The sequence below is a fragment of the Ciconia boyciana genome, chromosome 10 (genome assembly GCF_034638445.1).
Source record: "Ciconia boyciana chromosome 10, ASM3463844v1, whole genome shotgun sequence".
In the NCBI taxonomy this organism is placed as follows: Eukaryota; Metazoa; Chordata; class Aves; order Ciconiiformes; family Ciconiidae; genus Ciconia; species Ciconia boyciana.
Window position 1 is genome coordinate 39,558,050 of NC_132943.1, and position 27,192 is coordinate 39,585,241.

At 40.0% G+C, this 27,192-nt stretch overlaps 1 protein-coding gene across 1 annotated transcript in view; it reads right to left on the reverse strand.

Annotated features, from left to right (window-relative positions):
• ERBB4 (erb-b2 receptor tyrosine kinase 4) overlaps nucleotides 1-27,192 on the reverse strand; it is a 400,745-nt gene that overhangs the window by 143,132 nt on the left and 230,421 nt on the right. Inside the window, exons 13-17 of the mRNA XM_072874979.1 lie at nucleotides 26,493-26,692; nucleotides 15,251-15,383; nucleotides 12,698-12,791; nucleotides 11,009-11,163; nucleotides 4,757-4,831 (exon numbers count right to left, since the gene is read on the reverse strand). Of these exons, the coding sequence (XP_072731080.1) occupies nucleotides 4,757-4,831; nucleotides 11,009-11,163; nucleotides 12,698-12,791; nucleotides 15,251-15,383; nucleotides 26,493-26,692 (657 nt within the window). The remainder of the gene's footprint in view (nucleotides 1-4,756; nucleotides 4,832-11,008; nucleotides 11,164-12,697; nucleotides 12,792-15,250; nucleotides 15,384-26,492; nucleotides 26,693-27,192) is intronic.

The window sequence follows — 27,192 nt, forward strand, 5'->3', positions numbered from 1 at the left end:
CAACTGCTCTGTTCTGATACAGCATCAGGAAGCTCCATATTAAAAGTCTCTCAAGAGTAGCATCTTTTACCAATCAAGTAATGTAGCTTAGTTTGTACTCACAGATCCTATTTTTCTTCTTATTTTATACAAAGATTCTCTTCCTCTTCCCCTCCAGAATGACTATAATTATTCTATAAAAATACAGAGCATATGGAATGCTTTCCTCCAAGCAATGGAACAGAGCGCCATAAAAGCAATGAACATCAGCAGTTTATTAGAGGTGGTTTCCCTTCCCCATCATCTACTCAGAGCTGCTGTGAAATTCTATTGAAGTCATACTGTGCAGGGGTACAAAACAGCTATGAAAGGATTTGCCTGCATTACATAGGGTTTACTGTTAATTAGCTCTTGTACACACACGCAGTACATAAAACCAGCTTTTTTGTTTAGGAAGTGATGATTTGTTGAGAGGACGTCCTTTGTTGATATAAAGCTAGCATTAGGATCGTAATTTGAGTTAAGATCTACACATCATTTTATGTAACCACTTGACAACAGTGGTCCTAGCTAATTAGTTTCTCTTAGTTAAAAGGGAAATGTGAATGGAATTTTCTTAGGGCATAAAAAGACACATCAGCTTACTCAGACCAATAACATCAAGGTGCTATTTCTTTCCTATCATAGCCACCACATGCTTCTGATCACATCTTCAGATTTGCAATCTCTCACGCACCAGAAAACAGGAACTTCACTCCTCCTTTGATGATCTCTTCTCTCTTAGTATTAAGTTGAATGAATCATACGAAGGATGAGCACATTTAAAATTTGTACTTTAAGTAAAAACTTTGTTCACAGCCTAGCTTCAATAGCTGAGTTAGCCAAACTTTTCTGGTGGACTTGGGAGCAGGGGAGAGTAGAAGAACCAGCCTTACCTGACTGCCTAGAGTAGTTTTCTTAATGGATGGCAGAGTATTATTTTTAGTTTTTCAATCTCCCCTTTAGGCAATGGTTATCCACATCTTTGAAGGAGGCATACTCCTCTTTTTGCTCTTTGTTCCACAGCCAACAAGTACTGAGAAATAGCTTTGAGCTATTTCGCTCAAAGAAACCACCAACTACAGTTGTCAGAAGGTATTGAAAGGGGGAGTGTCGTTCTACTAAAGAGTGGGAAAGGAGGACAGCTAATTCCTTTGGGCACCCTGGGAAATTCCAGCCTCCATCTGCTTTCCATCTTTGCTTTGGTGATTTCTAGGAAAGGTGGATATAGAAGGGGGAACCCAAACTGAGGCCTTACAGTAATAATCTAGTACCTATTCCTCCCACCCCCAAAAGGCAGAGAATAACAGGAAGAGCCACGAGCGGCTGAGAAAAGCCAGGACACAAGGCTCTTGTCTCCTCTCTGTTCCCTGGGCTAGGATTCTCAACGTGGCAGGGAAGGAAGGACAGAAGGAGACAGAAAGAAAGGCAAAGAAGCAGTGATGTTAGTTACATGCCAGCTAAGGACTCCACTTTGCATGGGGAATTCTCTGCTGGCAAGGCCTGTCCCATTCCTTCGGGCCTCTATGTCATCTGAGCAGCCCAAAGAGGTCAGCCACAAAATCTGCTCAGCAAACTGACTCAGTGAATCACATGAATTACAATCAGACAACATTGTGATAGGGATGCTATGAATTAAACATGGTATAAATACAGACAGAGTATGTCACAAATGTGAGGAAAGGCTTTCCCTGCCATATGATTTCAACTACAGTAAATCAAGAACTATGACGACAGTAACCAGAATTTGCAACTAACGACAAGCAGAAGAGGCACTCATTTCTGCCGTGACTTCTAACTCCTTTAGAGTTTGAACTTTTCCTGGCAGTTAAGAATACAGTGAAAGCCTTTGTGAAGGTAAATTGAACACATCGAAAATAAATGTGGGTCCTCACAGGGAAAAAAAAAGGCACATTAGATCCAGCAAGTAACCTAACAGTCATTTGAAAAATCTATCAAGTAGTCTAGAGGAAAAGGGCTAAAATAACCCTTATACATGGCACTGAGCTGGAAACGGGAAAAGAAAAGGGTTTATTGCATCCTTTTGGACCGAACTCTATTGAAGCTAAAGGTTTTAAAAAACCCAAATACCTATGCAGAAAGACACGCAATGCCAAAAGTGAGGATTTTTTTCCACAGAATATAAGGGACCAAACATAAGCAGAAAAACTGAAGTTTCACCGGTCGCCTGGAAAACAAGCCATGTGATGCACATCTGATTCATCTTTATTAAACACAACGCTAAGAATTCCTTTGCTATTCTACCGGACTCTTACAAAAGCCCTCAAGTCAGTGGATCATGGCAAAACCAATTTGCAAACTGCAAAACTGGAAAGAAAAGCAACACTGGCGCATGAAAATGGAAATAGGTGAAGATGAGAAATACCTCGTTGCTTGTGGTTAGAGCGCTGCTCTCACTTTCAGCTGCCTGAACAGCAGAGAACCCTGCCCTTGAACTTACTGCTAATTGACATCAATGGATAAAATTCAAGTCAATGGATAAGGGTAAAACTGATTATTAATTATTTTAAGGTCTGTAAGTCTAGGGAGGGCATGCAATTGTTAAAGGGACACAAAGAAGGTTTTACCTAAAGTGAAACACATCCATTTTTGATCTACACCTCTACTGTAATAAAAAGTATCATTTTGCCAGTGCAGTTTTGCCCATTTTTAGCCCAAACAAAATGAACCATTTTCACCAAAAAAAAAAAAAAAATTGCACCATTTCACTAATCTAATAAATATAAAGGTACGAAATTTCCTTCTTTGGCTTGAAAGTGAAAGAATACATACATACTGACACTTAAACATAGTGCTGTAATATTCCTAAAATAAATTGAGCAAAGTTGGAACAACAGCAACAACAAAATCCATCAGCTCTAAAGGAAACATTTGAGGGTCTTCCTCCTCAGACTGAATGGAACAGGAAATTATTCATTGAGCAGAGTAAAACAATTGCTTTAATTTCCACTCCCCTTGATAATTTGCTCTATCACCTTGACAGTAGATTCAAGGAGACAAAACCTATGATTTACACAACATAAAAACCAAAATAAGCATTGCCTGCTAACACATGGCTTAAGCCTGTCACCTTACTAGACAACACTTTCGTTACTGTTGGGTCATCACGTTCGAGGTTCCACTCCTTTAATTCCACTTTTAAACGCAGGGCCCAATCTAACAGCCACTGTGATTAACAGGAGTCTTTCCATCAAATTCAGTGGGTATTTGGCAGTACCTCCAGAGACTTTACTACTACCTGAACATCTGCAATGCAAAGGTAAGTTTTGGAGTTCTACCACTTGAATTAACCAGTGAACAAGGTCTGACTGGCTTTTGGGCTAACAGGAAGCTAGAGCAAGCAGCCTGTAACACTGTAAGAGAGTTACACTACGGCCAACAAGTTGTCTTCGTAGTATAACGCTCTTAATGTTCCCTCAAAAAGTGATTAAAAATCCAATTGATGAAATACATGTTATTTTTAAATTGGTTATGAAAGCGAGGAACTTCAGCATGGCCTTCATTCTCTGCAGTTTGGTAAGCCCCTTAAACTTATGCAAATAATAATACATTTTCTGTATTTGTGCCTTGAGTTAAGTTGACAAAATGGAGACCTTTAAAACTGATTACTTGTTTTGGGCAACTCAGTTTGGATGAGTACATCTGAAAAGGAGAGCCCCACAGAAGTATCTCAAACTAGATACCCCAGCTTAGAAAGATTAAAAAAAAAATACTGAAATACTGAAAAACTCAGCCTTCTTCCGGTGCTTATTCATTGGTCTATGAATTAAGTCAGAACTGATAATGATTTAATTAAACAAGTATACTATTTGATAGCATTTAGAGTACTGTTTTTCAAGTCTAAACATGTTCTCCCTCAACAGCTAGAAACAGGAATACTCACATTAGGTACACAACTAGGAAGGAAAGGCAACCTTAAAATATTTTTTTAAAGAGAAGAAAAAAACCCAAAATAAACTCCTTAATGAGGTGAAGTTGATTGAAATGATACATTTTTCATCCAGTCTTAGCTCAAGACAGTAATCCCAAAGCCTGGAAGTCATACTAACCAGTTTGAATTTAAAAATAAACAAACTCAATGGCAATGAAGGGCTTTCATGAAAAAGAATGCAGAGTGTAACTGGAATGTTTTGGGAGTCTTTCTGCATTAATTTGTTTTGATCGTCATTACTGAAAAATAAAATTGCTGCAAGGTTACAATTTTTTTTTTTTTAAAACAGAAAAATGAAAAAATCAAATAATAGTGTTATGTAAATCAAGGAAGAAATTCAGTTCTGCTGAAACATTTACTTTTTTCCACAGAGAATATGTATGGAAGAAAAAGCATTTGCTTTTAAGCTCCGTCTTAAACAAAAAACCCAACAAATGGGAAAAAAGTAAATTCTAATTAAACCAGAGTTTTTACCATGTTTACTTCTAGTAAAATTTCATCAAGAAACATGTATTTCTGCAGAAAATTTCAGAATTAAGCCCTTATTGATTTAACCTGGAAATAAATAAAAAAAAAAAGGCATCTTCTAATCAGCCTAAACGAGTAAGATACTTAATTGGCTTTCAAATGGAAAAGTAAATTTGGATGTTCAGAGGCATATCTTACTTAAGGACAAATTATATTCTCCCCATAATTTGCATTTCTGAACAAACTGGACAGTATAACTTTCCTATGGCAACCAGGGAAGGACCTTGTGTACAAAAATGGAAAAGTGGTGGATGTTACCTAGCATGTTGTGGTAAAGTGGACTGTCGTGTCCATGGATAGTAAATGCAGTCATGACTAGCGGGACCTCTACACCTGCAGGCAATTACAGAACAAAAGACGTCATTTGCCATTCACAAGGACATGCACACGCATGCGCCCTTGTCCACACGTGGAGGATGGAAGACACACAGGGAACGATCACTCAGCAAGTACCTATCCATCAAGCCGATGCAGTCCTCAATACGTGGCCCTATGCACCTGCAGCAAATCCAAATTGAAAACAGGGAGAGAAAGAGAAAAATCTGTTATTTACAGATCCAAGAAGCAGGAATCCCCTCTTTGTGCCACATTCTTAATTGTAATTCTCAAGAGAGACCCAAGTCACCACAAAAATATAGCTTGTGACAAAAACAAGCTTGCAATGGGAACAATAATAGCAACATAAACAGCACGCCAGGGATGGAGATGTCTTGGCTCAAACAACACCTAAGGCAGGTTTCACCTGCGTAAGTGGGAGTCCTGACAATAGAGTTGCTTTTTCTGGATGTTGTCTGAATCAAACTGGTGATTACTGCACAAAAGCTGTTCATTTGCAGGAGTACAATGCAAAAATTTTTTTTTTCTTTCTGTAACTGATACAATTGTCCATTCTGTTCTAAGTTCCTAGCTAGGGCAACTACAGAAATATTTTTGAATATTTCCCTTTTATCAGGGAAGCTCAAGGATGAACTTCCAGCAACAAAATCCAGAACAAAATGTTGTCTGCCAATTCAGGCATTTTGTTCTGCTTTCCTTAGACGCTGCCTGAAGTCCTCCACCTGCAAAATCAGCAGGTGCTCACCAAAGGCAATAGAAATGCAGGGAGTCACTTTATGCAGCACCACTAAAGCACAACCGGGGGAAAAGAGGGATATGCGTGGATTTTCCATGCCCTCATGAAGAGCAGTAGGTGAAGTGGTGTCCTAGGTCCTCTGCGTTCAAGCAGCAAGTCAATTACACATTTTCACAGCAGTCAGGATTCTCAGAGACAGAAACCTACAGTTGAAACACCTTTTAGGGGTTAAGAGAACCTGACACCCTCTAGTGCTGAATGCCCAGCTAGTCCCCCTGTAGCTATGGGGAGTATCTAGCTCTCAGCATTTTAAGGAAACCAAACCACTTATTTCAACTCTTTAACAAGATCTCAGAACCATTTTATTAATAGGCTCTTTGGCTGTAGGTCTACTACAGGAGCAGGTGATCTGACACATCAGTAGACTGAAACTCACTTCTGTTGAGGCATTTTAAATTTAAGGTATGATCCCCAACTCGCTCCTGCTTTCAGTTTGGCTTTGATAGAGGGATATGCATGTCAAAAATCTGAAAGAGTTCAAATATGCTCCCACGAGATCTTCTTTCCACTTCACCATCACTTGCCACTCATCAGCTTTTGCTGCATTTAAATTAGCTATCACTCTGCCATTATAAAATAAATTCAGTGAATTCAATTTCCCCTTACCTGCCCATCAGGGAGAGCAGAATGATAGCAAACCTTACCTCTTGTTTGTTTACTTGAATTTTTATTTTTACATAAAAACTGTGACATGCAAACACAAATTGAAAGGATTTCCTCATTAATGGTTTCCTTCAGCAAATGTGCAGACATAAAAAAGATTCATTAAATACCCAGGTGGCCAGATAATGCATAAACGGAAAGGGTAGATTTAAATGCAGTTCAAAAACTTAGAACTCTTGATGGGTGTTTTTTGAAATTTCAGCTGTCCTGGGCTTCAGGACTTCAGAATTCAGGACCGTCTGAATTCTAACCAGTCTCAACATATCCAACATTTCTTCCTTTCAAGGCATTCTCTGCAATTTGCAGAAAACCAGTTCAGTAATGAAGGAAGCTGAAAAAAAGTTGTTCGGATCTTCCATTTCCTAGCATGTCAAAGACAAGCTGAGCTCAGACTCTTGCTATATTAAAAAAAAAAAAAAAAAAGGCAGCCCTCTTCAAATGAGAGGTCTGAGAGCCCATTACTAGTTCAGATAACTGGCAGACTAACATAAAGAGCCTGTTGTCTTGGACTCATTTCACATCTGTACATTTATTCTCTCAGACTTTTGGAGAAAAGGACTTGAATCCAAGAAGAGAGCACTGTTTGGACCTCACCCACTCCAAGCTGAAATAACATTGATTTTTATTTAGACCTGTAATCTTCTTCAGTGGATTTCCCAGCCCCAGACAGCCCCAACTCTGTCCAGGTGCCATTTCCATTACTCCTAGTGATGTTGAACAGTTTCCTACTGTCGGACTGGCTGTCCTGATTACATGCAGTAAAGTACAATACTGCGTGAGTAATGGCAATTATCTATTAACAAGTTATTTTGCACCACCAAGACATCAGTTATTTTTCCTGTGGAAGTAACTTCCTTGGTTTCAGGCTTTTTGACACATGTAATTACAAGCATGACACAATCATACAGCACACTGGTACTCCATTCACCCCCAGGGTTCCTCCTTCTGCTTGGAGTCTGGATGATATTTTCATTTCCAAGTTCGCTCTGTAAAATGAACTGGTTAACTGATACATGCCAATTTATTAATGATATATTCAGTACCTTACAACAGTCCAATACAGCTTATACAGAAAATTACACTTGGAGCTCATCCTAGCTTTACAGATAACCATCCTCTGAAAGAAAATGACGAGTTAAAACAGTTTTGAAAATTGGAGTAACAACTGGTTTTTCCTGAAACAATCCTTTTTCCCCTCTGTCACAAATATCATCTTTCATTAGTTTTCCTTAGGGTTGAAAGGTGGGGTCTTAACTGTTCACAGATACGGAGTAGCGAAGCCATTTCTAGTCAGATGAATTCTCAAAAATCTTTGTCATTGGAAACAAACAAAACTGATTATACAATGGCATAAATGGATTAACTCTGGACAGGAGAAAAGCCTTAGTTGTGGCGATGACCTGGCCATCCAACTATTGCTATGGATAAAGCCAGACCACTCAAAACCAGGGGGTTACTTAGCTAACAGGAAGTGCATACTGATGGTGATAGTAGGAAAGCTGAACTGGGGCAGGGGGGGAGGAGGAACTTTTGCACCAACAAAATAGTAACACACTCTGAATAAGAGTTTGTGGCCATTGAATTTGCACTATTGTTTCATCTAGAATTCAAAATGCCTTCCTAAAAATACACCTAAGCTTTACAGCAAGACAGTCCTTCTGCCTTCAAATCCCTTCTGGACCACACATGTGTTGATAAGGCTCCCATGACTTCTCCGGTCTTGGCTTAGAAGGAAAATAAAGTTTTGGTGAAGAGTAATACACTTCCTTCAAAAAGTTGTTGAGAAAAATGCCTTTCTATGATGAGGGATGGTGTCCAGTGAGATCCCTCATTTGTGTCTTGCCCTGCGAGGAAGCAAACCGTCAAATGCTATTATATAATTAGTATTTTATTTCCGTGAAAGTGTTCCATTTTGGCTAGCTCTGCAAGAAGAGGTGCCAAATGCTTTCTGACTCTCTCAAATTAAATGGGATAGCTGTCCCATGTGCCTCATATCTGCTCCAAACTGGCTTCAAGTAGCTGATGTTTATCATGGGGATGCAAGGCCAAGAGCACAGTTGTTGCATCCAAGGAAGTCACTCCTTGATAGTTCTCTTAGTCAATGTCAGATCATTAACAGGGCTGGATAATTACACACCTATTAACAGAAGCAGTCATTATACTTGAATAAGGGAGGAGAACAGTGTTATCAAATCTCACGCTCTAGGGTGTAAAGCTATCATCTGCAAGTGCCTTGACTAAAGTGTGGCAAAACACTCACAGGAAACACAGAGGTGGGACAGATATCTTTTCTGGTGACAGCCAACAGGTGGGGATGACTAGAAACAATGTATGAGAACTAACAATCCATTTTACCAAGCACCCCGATTCAAAGAAAGCAGCGCTGCAGGAATGAGATAACACCGCATTGTGAGCGCTGCTCTGCAGCAGCTCAACACTTTTTGACGAGTATCCAAACTGTACCGCGAGGGCATCAGTTTTATTCCAGCAATTGATCTGACAGAGAGGAGCACAGACATGCTAGATGAAGTAGAATTACGGTTTCTCTGTACCATTCAGTCATGAGCCAAATATCAGGATGTGTTCCCTCCACAACCTATTTCACTGAAAAATCTTGACTGAGGGGAATTTAAATATTAATTTCTAAAGGAAGGGCATGAAACTAGAGAATTCAGTATCAACGGAGAAAAGGAGAGAGAGTAACTGATTTCCCTTCTCTCTGTGGGCATATTCAGCCCTTGACAACGTTGGCAAGAAGATGGACAACTCATAAACCCCAAACATCTGGGGCAGTCATTAACAGTTTCATTAACATAATCACATGCCAGGAAGTCTTTAGGAACACTAGAAAAGAATACCCATGCTTAGCCAGATTTGGGGGGTGGGGGGGTGTTGTTTTTATGAAGGGTAACAAAATACCTAAGAACAGAAACATTAACTCTTTAATAAGAGGATGAGGACTTCTATAAGGAATAGTATTTGACTCATGGCCAAGGGGTAGCTCCTCATCTGGGGGATGACCACACCTTTGCGTATGTAACCTGGGTGAGACCTTTGGCCCTTTTACTAGGGGTAGTTTGACATTTCTCTGGGGATCAGCACATGATGCTAAATGAGACATGCTTTCACCTAATCAGCTGCAGAAAATAAAAAGAAGGGAAAACTGAAAGTTCAAGGATTAAATGACAACAAAACTCAGCATAAAGGAATCCTGGGTCACCAAGGGTTGCCAAAGTATACTGGTAAGTTCAGTTACAACTGCCTAATGCTCTTCCTATTTGTTTATGAACTAGAACGTCAGATTTTCCATCACAAGGCATAAAAGCCTCCCTTCTTGATCCCATTCTATCCAGGGAGAATAAAACAAACAAGCTCTTGCAAAATACTGATGCATATGAAGTGGAAACACATAGAAAACATTCTACTCCCTTCCTGGTTTAGGAGAAAGACAGTTGTGCCACGAAGATTAGTAGTAGTCAGATCAGTTAGACCTCCCCAGAAAAAAGGAAGGAATGGGAAGAAGTGTCACATCCTGGTCTTCTGAGAGGCCAGCAGAGCTGCAAGGCATTTCTTATGCAGGGCAGACAGTAAATCTATCACCCATAGCTGGGCTTGTCAGATTCGATCAGAACTGGCACTTCCACCACCTATTAAAGCCAGGACCAGAGCTCCTGCAGCGAGCTCATCTTTTCGTATTGTTTCTTCTTACACTCTTCTTCCACAGTAGCAGCATTTTTCTTATTGCGTAACTGATTTAAAGGGTCTGAGGGGAAGACAAATCTGCAACAGATCCTGGCTGTGTCTTTGCGATCTCACTTTCATTTCCCTAATGGCTCTATTGTAATTAGATTTGCAAAACCAGCAAAAGGTCTCATTTTGAATGGCAACAGCTGTTGACATCAAGATTACATTGAATAATTTACTGGTTTAATTTTAGCTGCTAAACAATAAAAGCCTCTCGTCGAAGATTATTTCACTGGCTGAAGTTTTCTCTTTTTTCCCCTGGCTGCCTCTACGTTTCTTTGTATGCTGGACACCACCAACTGTCTCATCAAAAGACACTTATAACTTACGTGGCCCATGCAAAACAATAGCTGTGTATGCGACTACTATTGTTTTGTTGCAAAGATTCTTAATTCTGGCTCAGCTACATCGGCTGTATATTTCCAAATGTAAAAAGTGATTTTGGCCATTTAGTCAGGACTTGAGAAATTGATGCTCAGACTCAGACAGAGTCTGACGTCAGACAACCCCTTTGCATCAGTTCCCATAATGAAAAAGAGGGCAGTAACACTTTTGTCTGATGGTAGCACTGCTGGGTTAGATTGTCAATAACCAAGGAGCAGAGATGAAAATTCTGTCAACAAGTAAATAGTAAAAATAAAGTCACTGTACAGGCCTACACTTACGTAAGTGTCAACGGCAGCATTTCCTACAAACCAGTGCTAGCTTGAAGGAAAGCTAAGAGCACTGCTGTGAAAAGTTGTTCTCTATTGTTTTCAAAAGGGGTGTAAGCTTTTTTCCCCAATAAGCTGCTGGACATTCATGACTGGAACCTGAATGTCATGAGAGACCTGGAAATCAAAGGTTACATTACTGCTGCACACACTGTTTTCAGGAGTGGGACAAGTGCTTTACCAAGCCAAACTGTATCTAAATCATGATGTGCTATAAACAGTAAATAGGATGGCTCACTTCACAGAATTTGCACTTACCCTTGGGTGCAATTTGGATGACATGGATGGCACTCACGATCCTCATCAGCATATTTGAAAATGAAGCTGTTGGCCCCCTGTAAGCCATCAGGACATTTTTCCACACAATTTGGACCATCCTTAAAATGGAAACACTTTGTGCAGTGGTCAGGTCCCTGGACAGCATGGAAGAAAGAAACGCAGTTCGTTCAAGTTACTCTGTCTTTTCCTGCTGCACTAGAATTGCAGGTCCTAGCATGACAGCACACTCAGCAATAACTGTAGTAGCATTTCTTTCCCAACAAACAGCGAGTTAGCTGCATGGTTCCAGTGTCTGTTAGAGGAGCACACATGTAAATCCTGGTGCTTTTGGCCATAAACTTATTCTGTAGAGCGTAAGACTAAATTCCAGCTTCTAAACAAGTTTCTCAATATTACTGGTGTGCTTAACACAAAGGACTTCATGCCCACCTGAGAAATCTCCTACAACACTGTTTGATACTGAGCCATATTTGAAAAGCAACTGCAATGGCCTTTCAGTGCGATCCCCCACTTCTGCACTCCAGAATTACTTTCCACGCTGTGTTCTCCCTATGGTATCTGGTCACAACAATACTGAAGAACTACAAGGTCTACTTCTTCTTATTACATATGTAGACTAGACTGTTAAGAACTATAAACCAAGGCTCCTGGACAACGTAAAAGTAAAATATCAAAGCTGTGATGATAAGCCAGTGTATAACCAAATCTGGTGTTCAGGTTGGGCACTGGTCTAGGATTTTATGTCCATGAGCCCCGCTACAAATCCAAATTCCCCTCATGGGTTGAACACTTGAAACAGTAGCTTCTTGCTTTATGGTTGGGTTGCATAAAACACATTATCGCAACAAAAATGATGATAAGAATGATTGTCAGTGTAAAGCCTTTTTTTTCCATGCAGTAGATAAGTCACAGAAATAAGGAAATAAGTTATGGGTTAAATTTGCTCAATGACGAAGAGCCTAAAATAGAACTCCTCATTGCCCAGGATACTTGTGACTTTTAATCTTGGCAATATACAAAAGACAAAAAGAAAGAGACAACTTTTATCTCACAAAAGAGCAATAATCTTTGAAAGAAGACTCATCACTGGCCATCATAAAGGTGACAGCCACAGTTAACATTCATTTAGGATGCATGAAAAAACTCTCTATCAAAACAACCTAAAAGACTAATCTAAGTAAATAAACCCAAACAACATATTGTTCAAGCTTGCCGAGAGACTGAGACAAATTCCTACACTTTTTTTTGGTGTTTTTTTTTTTTTTTTTTTTTTGGAGGGGGGGGAGTAACTGAAGTTGTAATAGAACAGGACAGAACTGAGTATAAAGAATGAAAACAGTGATAAAAGAGGGCACTAAAATTGCAACTGAATGTTATCTGTCATTTAAAAACTTTGTGCATCTGTACCGCTAAGGCATTAGGACAACTCAGGAAAGAAAACGACACTACTTTTTAAACCATTTTCTTAAGGAGGCCGATCCAAGGAGGTTTATTCCCAGCACCAATTTAACATGAGCAGAATTCTTCTCCTACATGCAGAATAGGTGTATTTTCTGCTTTTGTTAACATTAATTTTCGATAGCTGCTCTAAATTCAATAAGCAGAAAATACCTGTGCTTTAGCACACTTTAACAAGCCAGCCCATAATACAACAAATTTTGTTCTTACCGGCCCATAGCACGTGATCATGTTTTCTTCCATCTTTTCACACTGGGGATCACACTCCACACAGACAGAACCATTTGCAAACTCTCGAAATTCCCTAGGAAAGTATTTTGCAGGCAGGTTAGGAGAAAGCAAAAGTGAGACTCAAACTGAGGTAAAATGGCTGGCTCTTCACCTGGTGGAAATCATTTCAGCTTCACTAAGGTCAGCAGACTGTGCCAGCTGAGATCACTTCGGTTAGCCACATTATGCTGCTTTACACCAGCTGAAAACTGAGCCCCATCAGCAACCTCATTCATAGGCAGGTGAAGCAGCAAACATCTTGTTTACCAGTATAAATCTAGAGTGGTTTGTTTTCCACTTTTCTTAAGAAATAAGGACCTCATTAACAGGACAAAGCAGCTCATTTCTTGATTTTTATCTATGGAATTGTCCCTCATGGCTCAGATTCAGGAAGCCACTTGTTACATGTGGGATATCACTATCAGATAGGAAAGGATTAAAAAGAGCGTTGGTCACAGTGGTGTTCTTAGTTGTTTTAGTTAAGTCTCTGTACACACTCGTGTTTTAAAGCCTATTCTCCAAAAGGCTCATAACTTTTTCATCAACAATTCTAGACTGAGGTCAGAATCTATAAAATATCAAAACAAATCCTTTTGCTCATTTATTTCATGTATCCACAAGAAACTATCACCCAAGTGATTTTTTTTTTTTTTTATTAACCACTTATAAGGGCATAAAAAGTAGTGATAGTAGGTGGGATTTCTTCCTTCAAACACCAGATGTCTCATTTCAGCTTCCAGTTGCCACTCACAAAAAAACCTCCAGCACCTTCTCAACACAATTCATCCCACCTTCTTCTAGGCTGAGATGAATTAACACCTGAACAGGTCACTTCTCTCCCGCTAACCACAGAGAGAACCTATGTAACTAGCTCAGGCTGGACACCTAAGCTTTGCAGATGGATCCCGTCTTGTTGCATTAACCAGTTAAAATATTTGCATTAAACAGTTAAAGATGTGCTGCACACTCATGTTAGTGGGCTCTAGTAATATTCAGGTAAAGGTGAAGGCCTCTGTGCTTAGTTTACCCATGTTCTCCCTCTGCTCCTCTACAGCCATTAGGATCTACTACAACAATACAGCTGAGGAAAACCTCACTTGACCCTTCTCTGGCTTTGGAGATAGAGCTTGTTGAGGACTAAAAGAGAAGTCAAATACATCTGACCCTACCCTGAAGTACCATTGCTGCCCTGCAAGATGAACATACAGAGCTCTCGAACGAACGAAAAACTTCTCCCCAAGCCCAGGTCACAAATCACTTCACATATTTAGGAAAGAACTGAGCCTGTGGAAAGTGCAAATACCATTCACTCATCGGTATAGATCAGAACATCCTGATTTGGGGGCTAGTCGTGAAAGCCTCCTTATGATCTTACTGCGATAGGCTTCATGGCAACACCAGCCACCAAATGTGGTCCAATATATTCCAGTGCATATGAGGACACAACTGTGGACTGCGACTCTTCTTTTTTCTTTTTTTTTTTTTTTTTTTTTTTTTGGGGGGGGGGGACACCACACAGGCTTTTAAGCATATAAAACTGTACTCTGACAAGATCTTTTTTGCATGCATTCTGCAGATAGAAGAGTTTAGAATATTTTCACATATATACGGGGAGTTCATTCAATACTCTTTCCATAACAGTTACATGAGTTGGCATCCAAGGCAGGAAAAGAAAGAGAAAGAAACCACACAGTGATCTTATTTTCAATTAGCAGTTTGAGCTGAAAAAGATAATTAAAATAATTTAGGTTTTTTATCTTGACTTTAAAAGAGGTGCCAGGGACCTTGCTATACTGTTATACAGGAAGTGAAATTTCACCTGCTTCCCTCCACAGCCTAATTATGAATTTCTTCTGCTGTAGCTAATATAAGCAGTTCAGCTCTGTTTTTCTGTCATAAGCCAGACTCAGCCACCTTGGCTGTGCTGTATGTAGGTATTCTCCCATCCGTCCTCCAGAAAAGATGATGCACATGCATGAGTGGGAGAAGGAAAAGGGGGAAGAACTCATGCTGGTTTTATTATTTATACTTGTGTGTACACATACATAGTGTATTATGGGGAAAAAAAAAAGAGACTGAGCTTTCCTACTTTGAGGCCCTTATTCTTTATCACATGTCTAAATCTAACTAACCTGAAAGAACATAACTGTATATGTTTCTGAATAGGGGTGTCAATATTCAAGTAGGGCTAAATGGTGGGTTTTTCAGTCTTCACCTAAATCAAATTGTTGTCATCATCAGGAATGAAAAAGGTGCAACGGACTTTTGATGTTACATGAGAATTTTAGTCAGCAGAATACTAGGTAAAGCCTTCTACACAAGTTCAGATTTGGAAATACTTAAAACTTATCCCACAATATATTTCACTCAAAATCAGTAATATTGGCAATGGAACCAGATACTGATTAATGTAAAAGCAAAATAACTTACTCATTAAAGTCCTGAACGGTGTAGTCAGCAACTTTAGGGAAAAGTGCAAGGGAAATAGCTTACCCATCATACAGGTTACAAGAGTCTATGCAGGTCCTTCCCCTGATGAAGCGCTTGCAGGAGAGACACTGGTCTGGCCCTGGCCCCCAACAGCCATCACTTGAGCATAACTCATTACACACCATTCCATCGGCAGCTGCAGAGAGAGAGGATGCTATCATTAATTTACACAGTCCTCTGAAATCCAAAGGGAAACATTTCATTCAGCACTCTGCCACACTCAGAATAAGTAAACTGAATGTTCAGATTTTCTAGAAACAGAATAGAGAAAAACCAGAAAATTATCATCATACCACTACAGAAACACACTGTGCACTCACAGTTTGAATACTATACACACTTCTGGTCTGTTCCTTTCAGAAAGGATATAGTACAGTGAGAAAAAGGTTTAAGAGTGCTGCAAGGATGATCAAAACTAGACCAGAGCTTCTATACCAGGAATAAACAGAGGAGTAGCCTTAGATATGGGTGAGAAAGGACATGATAAAGGTCTATAAAGTCTTGAATGACAAGAAGAAGATAAGTAAGCATGAAACAATTGTTCATTGCTTCTTCCAAGTCCCTCATGGGCATTCAAAGAGACAAGAACCCATCAGGGTTCAAAACTGAGATTTTTCTTCATAGAAAGTATAGATCAAGCTGCAGAATTCCCTGACACAGGACATGGTAAATGCAAAAAATTTAAAGGATTTGAAAAATCAATTGTCCAAATCCGCTAAAGGGCTATTAAACTAAAATACAGTTTAGCACCACTACCTCTGAATTGAGGACTCTCCAAAATAAAACTTACGGATGGTGGTGAGAAAGTTGAAGAAAAATCATCATTAACTGCATTTTTTAAAATTGTTTATTGCAAAAGCACCGGAAGAGCCAAAGAGCCTTTATATTAAAACCAAAAAACCACATAAAATAAACAATGGTCCCTGTCTCAAAACCACAATTCAGCTTAAATAAACAAAAAGAACAAAGAGTGAGGGGGAAAGGTTGTTTCAAACAATAGAATTAATTCTGTGGTTTTCTTTTACATAAATCCTTCTCTATATAAATATCTAGATGACTGTGACAGATGGAGAAAATAAGCAAAGAGCGAAAGGAAACACGTTATCTCTCCAGCATCTGAAGAAAGTCCAGTTGCACAGATTCAGCCAGACCCTGGCATGTGAAAGGGTAGATCTCTTAATTTGAATTCACTCTTGCATGATGGAACGTTTTATGCAAATCGTTACACACTAGACTGAATAGGTTAAAAATAGCAAAGATCTGAAATATCTGAGATGGCAAATATATAAACACTTGGTTGTTTTTTTGTTTTTTGTTTTTTTTTGTTTTTTTTTTTAAACAATTGGAAACAACTTCAGGGAAGTTGCAAATAATAAATTAAAAGTAGGTTTGATGGTGGAATTCCACCATCCCCTCCAATGTTGTAGCAAAGATGCCCAGTCAGGAACACACACACGCACACACACACTGAATACATGTATAAAACAGCAATTGCATACGCCCAGCACACATTTAAAGAGGCGCAATAGCAAAATCAACAGAAAATCTTTTTGCAAAAATGCAAAAATCCCTCTGGCAGGTTTACATTAAATAAAAAGACAGTAGTTCTTTGCAACACTATTTTTCTATGCTTCCTTCAGTACAGCAGCATAGCTGGGTGACTGGAAAAAAAAAAAAGCCCTATTTTCATTTCAGGATACCTGATGGTCTTGTCTCCACTGTCAAGACTGGAACAGTGTGGTTAGGTACTGTCCATTACAATCTACCTTAACAATTGTAGAGTATACTGAGTTTTATTTTATCATTTAGAAGGGCTTTGTGCTTCTCAGGTAAGAGTCAGCAGAAAGATGCTTTCTGCTCTCCACAGCATGTTTTAACACTGGTTATTCTGTGCTATAGTGTATATAATGTCCCACATTTGAACCACTGAGTATCTAGCATAGCAGCCTACTGTACAGGAGAGCACACTGCTTCACACAGCATCCCTGAACCGCTCTTTAATCGCCGCTTTTCATTATGCAGTGTTGTTTGATGTTGGCACCATGTTTGTCAAACACATCTTTCTGATCTATACAGCACGCCTAGCCTACGTCCTCTTCTGTTTCCTACAAGGCAATTCCTGCACCTCCTTTTGCCTGCTGACATGCAGGAAGTTCATGTCACACTGGCAGGGTGCTTTCCTTTGATATAAACTACCTGTCCCGTCCCTCCTCCCACTGTCACCCTGCTTTCTGACCACTGAATTTATCAGAAAGCACTTCTTTCCGAAAAAAATATGCAACAATATTATGCATAGTTTGTCTCTCCTAGCCCATGTAGCGAGTAGGCAAGAGGAGTGAAGCTTCTTCCATATTTCCTTTCTTCTTGCAATAGGACATTTTGCTTTATTGAGATTGAGAATGGCAGATTTTCATCTACTTGTTACTTTTCCTGCCTAGAACATTTTTGTAATTCAGTGCCAAAAAAGGACATTTCACCTTTACACGCAGCATAGGAACCAGTCAAAGATTTCACGTCCTCTAGCCCTTGCAGGCAAACTGATCCAAGAGCATGCTTCCTACTTGTACAGCGCTGTTGCTGACCCTGCATGGCTCTTGCTGACCCTGCAGGGTACATTACAATACATGTAATTCAGCAGGTAGATGAGCACATTCAATACAATACCACAAATAACCTTGGTCATGAAAAGTCTGCACACTCATCTCTTATCAGGGCTGGAATGCTTGAATACATGGGTGTTGGTTTTTTTGTGGGTTTTTTTGTTTGTTTTTGTTTTTTTTTTTAATATCACAGAATCACAGAATCGTATAGGTTGGAAAACACCTTCAAGATCATCAAGTCCAACCGTAGACCTAACACTACCAAGACCACCACTACACCATGTCCCTAAGCACCTCACCCAAACGTCTTTTAAATACCTCCAGGGATGGCGACTCAACCCCTTCCCTGGGCAGCCTGTTCCAGTGCTTGATAACCCTTTCAGTGAAGTAAAATTTCCTAATATCCAGTCTAAACCTCCCCTGGCGCAACTTGAGGCCATTTCCTCTCGTCCTACATATCATATGTACTTTCTTAACGACAACATCCAGAAGGTCTTCAGCAGTATCTTTTTGGTTTGTCTTTTGCCTCACAGCTCAAATCAGGTACAGCCAAACATAAAATAATTAAATTTAGGAGTAATTCCAAGTGTTCATTTAATTTCCTTTAAAGCATATTAATTCTCAGAGATTCCACCACAGCAAGAGAGACCTGAGCTATCTAGCATGCCACTACATAGAGCTATCTCATTCTCTTTCCCTGAGCTCTGCTGTAAATCAGGAGTCATTCTTCTGCAGTCAGAGGAACCAAACCACACAAAGCCAGTATGAGCAGAGACAAACAATTCAGCTTCTCATTATTGTCCTAACCCTAACTTTTTTCAGGCGTGGCAACATTTTTATAACAACTACCAGATGTCAGTAGTTCCACTATGCTGCCACTGACTAAACTTCATTGAAATCAGAGGAACTAGGTGAAAGCTCTGCATTAGCAAATGCTACACGTGTAGCCCACACAGTTTCCTTTTTCACCTACTTTAAGACATTCCATGTTGTCCTGGTTTTGGCTGGGAGAGAGTTAAGTTTCTACCTAGTAGCTGGTACAGTGCAGTGGTTTGGATTTAGGATGAGCATAATGCTGATAACACACGGATGGTTTAGTTGTTGCTAAGCAGTGCTTACACCAGGCAAGGACTTTTCAGCTTCCCAGGCTCTGCCAGGCGCACAAGAAGCTGGGAGGGGGCACAGCCCAGCCGCCCAAAGGGCCATTCCATACCATATGGTGTCATGTGCAGTATAGAAACTGAGGGAGTTGGCCGGGGGGCAGCAATTGCTGCTCGCGGACTGGCTGGGCATCGGGCAGCATGTGGTGAGCAACTGCTGCATCACTTGTTTTGTACATTCTTTTATCACCATTATTATTTTCTCTTCCTCTGCTGTCCTATTAAACTGTCTTTATCTCAACCCATGGGTTTTACTTTTTTTCCCGATTCTCTCCCTCATCCCACTGGGGGGGGGGGGTGTGGGGGGTGTGTGTGTGTGTGAGCTAGCGGCTGTGTGGTGCTTAGTTGCCGACTGGGGTTAAATCATGACACAGTGTATATCTCAGTCTAATGCTCGCTTTGTGCAATACAATTCCGGAGGTACACTGACTTGGTATTAAAGGCCAGTTTTGGCCTATTTCATGTTCATTGCCTACAGGAGCACTCAGGAAGAATGTTCTGGGTGATACAGTCGGTCATTTCAGGGGAACCCCAATTATGCCTTAGGATTTCGAGCACACTTGAGGGCTCCCTCAGAGCAGACTCCAGCACTTCATGCCTGGTCTGTCAGTCTCCCTTGTTCTCATCCAGTCTCATGGTGACGTGTGACTGACACTGACCAGTCAAATGTATGAGTCCTGCCTCACATTGCCTGCCACAGGGACCCCTGGGATTAACAGAGAGCTTTAGGCTCAAATTGTATCAGCAAAGGAAAAAAAAGAAGGAAAAAACCCCAAACCCAGAAACTATCACAGTTCTAATTAAGCAAACTTTTTACATTAATAGATTTATTTTCTAGTCAATAGCTCACTTTAAGTACTTGTCAAGCAATAAAAAAAACCCACCCTGCTTTGGAGATCCCTTTGTTCTCATTTTCAATCTTAAGAATATTAGTAATTCTTCCGATTTTGTTTTACACACTCTTGTCATTGAAAGGCAGTTTCCTATTAGCTTTTTCACCTTTTTTTGTAACTTGAAATTGTGCTTTTATTACTAGTGATTTTGTTTCTTTTCGCTGATCTCAGCTGTCAGACTACTCTGGGATTAGAATTTATTTACACACACACGCACGCACACAGTGTTGCACTAAAATATCCCTTCGAATAGCAAGTGACGCTATTACAAGATAGCTCAGAAAATATACTGAGTGACCTTACGCAAAAAAAATGAGAGCTTTTCAGTAAAGAAAATCATGATTACCCTATTGAAATCTAGCCAACACAGTGCCTGTAGTCTATGAAAAAAGCAACAGGGGAAAAAAAAAATAAAATCAGAATTTCCTTCTGCTTATTTCTAAGTCAGAAATGTTTTCATAAATGAATCTTGGCAAGAAGGGAGTGGCTTTTTTGACAACTTATAAAAACCCATTACGCTTGTCTTTCTTCCTCTTCTTTAATTATAGGGATGGCTAAAGAAATGTTTCCATTTTAGACACGTTATTTGGCATTTCCATGGGCTGAGAATGTTCTGAAGCTCCAGCATATCACACAGCCATACGTGGAAGGAAAGAACAATAATGCCTTTGACAGGAACTCATTTTCATCAGGAGTTTTAGAACAAGTGTTCATTCTTTATTAATGGGGTCACACAGGTTAGGAGCAGAAAGGTTCAATGTTTTTCCCCAGCCTAGATAGAACACAAGAAAATTAGCCATCTAAAAAAAGAAAAATTATTGTTATTTGGCTATACACTTATGGGCCTGATCCAAAGCTCTGTGAACTCAACAGAAAAGCTCCTGCAGGCTTCAATTAGCTTTGCATCACACCTGATAATGAATGTAATCATTTATTCAAGTTGTTAATTGGTGGCTAAATTGGCACAATTCATAACAAATCACATCTATAACAACCTTTGCCTAGAAAGGTTTTAATGTACACCGCAGGTGTCACTAAAGCTGAAAGGAATTATTTAAATAACTCTGTATAAAAGAACATTTTTTCTACATTTAATTTGTGTGCACTCATATTTAACATGAGTCACCTCTGACTGTTCCACAAAAAAACCCCCTGCTGGGAAAAAAAGGCAGATTCTTTACTTCAGCACGGAGCAACGGTAAAATCTAACTACCAGAGCCCATTCCCTAGTAAATAACTTTATAGTCATTCATTCTGCATCAGCAATGTTCATAACGAAGTAAGTTTTATGCACAAACCGTGTTTAACATTACAGTTTGTAGTAGTAGACAATTAAAAGTCTACATTAGATGAGAGCTTCATGCACTGCATTTTAGATAAATGCTCTCCAATTAATTTCCACTCGGCTTATCAGTTTGAAGATGCTCATTTGCCACCTGAACTCCTAAAGAACCTTGGGAGACACTATCAGACTGTGCTAAAGGTGCAAAGGCTGATGAGCCTCAACTTGGCCCTTGCCCTCAAGTCTTCTCCTCTAACCTGCCCCGAAGCTGGGGCGTCTTTTAGGGTCTATGCGGTTCAGAAGTCTCCTGCTGATGATCACGTACTGCCACCCCTTCCATGGCGCTCAGTCTCAAAGGTGCCACTTTCTTCTATGTTCCCTGTGCACACAAGCTTGGACACTGATATTTCTATCCCTGAATGTGTGTAGGGAAGGTGGAGAAGAGAGAGACCCTATTCTTTCCAGGTACCTCTCTGGCCCTGCATGGGACAATATTAGAAAGACAACACAAAGCAATACAGCTTTGTGGGGTTTATGGATTTTTTTTTTTTAATTCAAAAAACACACATATGTTTTGCTCCTGTATTTTCAACATTCTGCAAACAAGTGAAGTCTGCCCTAGGCTTTTAACCAGCTTTTGGAAGGCTTTTAACCAGCTTTTCATCTCAAAGGCGGTGAAATATTTGGTGACTATTTTAACATTATTAAGAATTGGCAGAAATAGCAAGATGAAATAATCAACGGTATCAGGAGTATAAAGCATATTGTGTGTGTTGGATAATTCTGTAGCATTTTCCACTGACTGAAGTCTGTTGTCGTTATGTTCCTTATTGTGGGCGGGGGGGAATCAGAGTTCTGCCAAACCCTATAATGTCAGTGTTATCTCAAAGATGAAGCATCACTATAGACTGAACTTTTCAACACATATTTTACTCCCTCAACAATTTTTTTAGTACTTCCTCACTGCTTTGTATGGTCAGCTGAACACTGCATTAAATGGTATGGAAAAGACGTCGCCATCTTGTGATATATCCTAAAAGTCACTTAAATATGACACTGACTAGATCTTGGAAGCTCTTACACGAGTTTTAAGAAAAACTACACATGGATATTAAATGTTTGCTGTAACTTGCTTTAAGCCATTAACAATCACTAGGCAGTGAGGAAAACAAAAACAAGCTGATAGTGACTCAAAATATACAAAGGAATAATAATAAACATACCTGAGAGTGGCTGTAATAACTAACATGGTCTAGACTGGTTTCTTCACTGGAAACCATGTGAAAAAAAATCTTTAATGGGTATTTTTATTAAAAATTCACACCCTGCTAGTTACCATGCAAGCAGACAGTATTTCTACCATAGAGGATGGATTCCAATCTTGCAAATATTTACTTATGCGTTTCCTTCCCCCATTCTACTTAGTCTTATTTGTCACTCAGAGAGGCATGGGCATATGCCCAAGCATCTGCAGGAGCAGGGTCTAGAACAGACAAAACAACTGAAAGGCTGAAATTGAAACCCTAGAGGCTTGCCCTCAGATCCCAAACATTCAGGCAGTGGAAGATTCAGAGAAAACTCTCCTAAACCCCAGTCTGTTGGCCTATCCTGAAAATCACAGATGTTTCAGAGGATGCTGGAGAAATGCATCTGGCTCTAAGGAACAGTTCTGCCTTACTCCAAGTAACTGTGAAGATTTTAGTTAGACATCTAACCTGCAGCAGAACCCATTTAACTCCAGAGAGGTGCTGACTGACAGGCAGAGTTGAAGCAGCACGATAGCTCTTCTCATCTAATACTGACTCTCAAAAGGCCACAAAACATTAATGAATTCATTCACACAGACGTGCATAGAGAGAGAAAACCACTGTTCCCTGTTAGGATTCAGGAAGTCAGCTGGCTAAGACACTGCCTTCTGATTGGAGTAACTTGGCCCCTAGCCTACGTTCATTCTATACAGTCCATTTAATGAACGTAGGTTAGAGTCCAGTTTTAAAAATAGTCCCTTGGTACTGTAGCTTACATTGTGACTTCTTAAAAGGAAATGAATGAGATCTGTTTTCCTCAGGAAGATTCCCTTGGTCTCAAATTTCATAAAATATCTTTAGGAGTATTTTTCTTCCTGGAAAATAATAAGTCTCTATTTTAACAAATCTTCAACAAGCTAAAAGTCAAATAAAGTTTACATTTTCCCTTGCAAATGTAGTGACAAGACGTACAGTGCAAGAGGATGATGTAACAGTACATCCAAGTTTCCATTTGCCCTGGAAGCCCATGTTTCAGTAGTTGTGGCTGCTTCAAAGGGACTCAAACTTAGTGATCACAGGAAAGGGCAAAGAGGCGTTTGACAAAGGAGTCCTAACAACTAATATGGGACCATCTTCCAAACTACTGTATTCAGCTATGTCCCCAGGCTCTCAGAACCAGTGAAACAAAAGGGACACTATTCCATGAAGGGAATAGCACCTTACGAAGTTCACCTGAGTGGTGTTCCACTGTCTTCTAACATATTGTAAGTTATAGAGAGCTTGAAGCAAAGAGGAAGCATTACTGTATGAGACATGGGGCCTACGTTCTACCCTATTACTGCTTATTTTATTCTTATACTAAATCTCTAGCAATGGAAGACAGCTGGCTGTTCTTTCATTAAATGATGCATCATTATCAGACAGCTATAGCCAATCTGCTGTTAGAAAACATCAAAGAGCACCAAGAGCAAGATGTTTCTCCCACAGTCAGCACTTTTTCATATGGTAGAGAGGAATCTTGTGCTCTCTGGAAGGTTCACAGGTTCATGTATCCCACAGCAAGATGCGACCACTAGGATCCTGGAATATAACCTTAGCGATTCTTGAACGGTCATCGAGACTCTGTGCTTCTTCAGACAGATTCTGTTCTGTCAGCTGAAGAAATTCCTTACGTGAAATCTCAAAGGGCTAATTCTTCCTGTCGTGACACACAAAATACACTTGTTACTAGACTGCTAGCACAGAACTAGGTTCCTCCCCACCACTTGATCCTATACCACTCAACACTATCAGGGAAAAGGAACTAGCAATCCACCATCCCTGGGCAGATATGATTCTCTTTCTTGGCAACACCTCTATTTGCCAAATAATATACCATTTTTCATAGTAGGCTTTGCTGGGGGCAGGGGAGAGGGGGGAAAACAGAGTGCATACCAGAACTACAAGCCATCTACAAATGCTCTAGCTGGCAAGACTGAAGGCACTAGTTATTCACGGGAAGTCAGAAGCTTTCCTCCAAGTTTCTAAGGAGCTGACAGTACCAGAAAATGCATGCTTTTCCCTTGCAAGGCTGATCTTATTCAATACAGTTGGACTAGATGATCTTAGAGGTCTTTTCCAACCTTAATGATTCTATGAATATTCAAATAATATTCACACTCAGAAGAACTCAAAGCAAAGAAAAAGCCTCAAGATGGAAAAAACAGAAAACCAAGAGAACAGAAGCCATTAAGAAGGTACGAAGCTCAGGGATGTTGAGGAACTGGAGCTAATGCAGAACAAGATAAAGTTGGGTGTGTTGAAAATAGAGACCGTGCAAACTTCTTTCTCCTGTAACTGGTTAACTCATTTCATTATTCAGGACTATTCTTGGACTCTTCATCAATGCTTCATTCCCACAGGACATTACCATCACATCTTTGATCATCTCTGGATGATGAAGAGAGTTACACTACTCTCACAGACAACCACCTGGATTCATTTACTCATGTTTTTGGCTGGGTTATAGCAGTAAGGACACCAGGGCATGAAGCTGTTCAACACACAGGACACCCTTGTGCACTTCCTCACCACAGAAGTAGCAGCAAACACTACATCTCTCCTCCACCTTCTGTATTCCCTTCCCACAAAACACTCTACCAAATGTAAGGGTCTAATCCATAGTTTCACCACCTACACCAAGGACACTTTTTACAAACATACACAAAAACTTCTACCAAGAAAAGTTCTGTTCAACGCATCCTTCTGTCTCACGTAACAGAATGTTTACATGAAAGGATGAAGTATGCTGCAGTTTAAAAGCGGGCAGTGGCCTGCTGGAGGTTAAGGAACAACCCTTTCCCTCTACGCCCTCAGGCACGGTCACAATTATCTACGTCAACAGCAAGAGGCATTTTTTTAACCTTCACTTTTTAAACTTGTATGTAGAGAAACAGCCTAATAATAGTAACAACAACAACCACTGCAACCACCACAAAAAAACCCAAAACAAACCAACACCATGCAGAGACCTACCAAACAAGACTTTCCACTTCATGGAGCTCTTAAATGGCAGAAGAGATTAGAAAAATAACTGAGCAGTAGTGACAAATGTATAGCTGCGTTTCACCTGACACTGGAAGGTACCCTCATACTACAGTGACGAGCACAGCCACAAATTCTCTCAGTTGTACGGTACTTCAAAGCGAGGGGAAAAAGAAAAAAGAACTAAAAGAGTAAGTTAAGAGGAGGACCACAGCCTGAAAAAACCCAACCCAAACATTTCTGGCTGGTCAAAGCACAAAACCCAGTAATGTCACTTAAACATACAGCAATTGAATGAATCTCCTCTCTTGCTAGCAGTCTAACCGATGCTTAAAAGGAACTGTATTGCTACTACGATATGATTGTATTAATGCAATTTGCTGCCTGGTTTCTGTGTAACCAAACTGTTTCATCTGCTACATAGCATTCATTTGCTTTTCAGTACTACGATCTCAGTCCAGGTATTGGCACATAAGCTTTCCTGAAGACAATTAGGCCCAATTAAAAGTAATCTTCCTCATCAGATAGGTCAAGTCCAGAAAGGAGGAACCCAGTGATCAAAAACAGTCCCAGAAGTCACCTTTCTGGATTAAGACAGGGCCACTTTGCTGAAGCAGGCTAGGGGAAGCAAAAGATGCTAATCTCACTCCATAAGGCAAGGGCTGTTGTTTTCCAATCTGTAAAATCAGTGCCTATCGTGAACACTACATTCACAACGTTCAGAATTCATATTTGTGGAGCTGGATCTTTAATCTGGAAAGTTCACAACACAGTAAGGAAGCAGTGCCCTCTCTCTTCTCCCTTTCCTTTGTTCATACCTTAAAACATTTCATTTGCCTGTAAATCTGCTCAGAGGCACACTAGGCCAAATCCTTAGAGTCTGTAAATGATCACAGCTCCGCTGATGTCCATGGAGCTCCCAGACACAGCTGAGTTTCTGGCCTGCTCACTACACTGTATCCCGTCAGTAGTTACATCATTTTCCCCCCATGTGAGCTAATCATAGGCAAGAAGATTTGCACTGAGCAGCAGCACTTACTGCAGTTCTCTGCCTTTTTATTTCGATGAATCACCGTCTTTTGACTGGGCATGCTGAAGAGGCTGGTCCAGTTGACAGTGTGGTAGTAGCACAAATTGCTGTTGTCTGTTATGTAGATGTTGCCGGCACTGATTTGCTTCAAGGACTGAAACTGCAGAGAGGTAATGCCTTGTTGCTTTAGGATGAGTAAGGAAAGGCCACTGTGATGAAAACAAAAGTAAGGGAGAACAGGAATTAGCTCCAGAAGGCGGAACTTACTAGAGCTGGTTGGGAATTTCCCACTAGAATTAGTTCCTAATGTCAAGATGATCTTTCTGGCAAAACTGAAATTTGGCCAGAGAATTTTATTTTGGGGTCACACAAATATGTTATGAGTCAACATCCAGTTCTGTTGCCTAGAAAATTATGAGCCCTGTGAGACTTGTGATACCGCAAGCTGTGATGCTTACAGCACTAGGTCAACTGGGCCAGCAGAACACCTCAACTAGTTCCATTTCATCAATTAACATGTTTTTTGAGATAAAGTGCTGTTGAGAAAACTGAATAAAATCCAGATTTTTTTCCTAAGACGACAAAATCAATGCTATGATAGTTTATATGCTAAGAAGAAACTGACAAAGTCATGCAAAATGTATTAACATCTTCTGTCAGGCATCAAATTAATGTCATTTATAGTAATACACGAAGAAATTGTTATTTT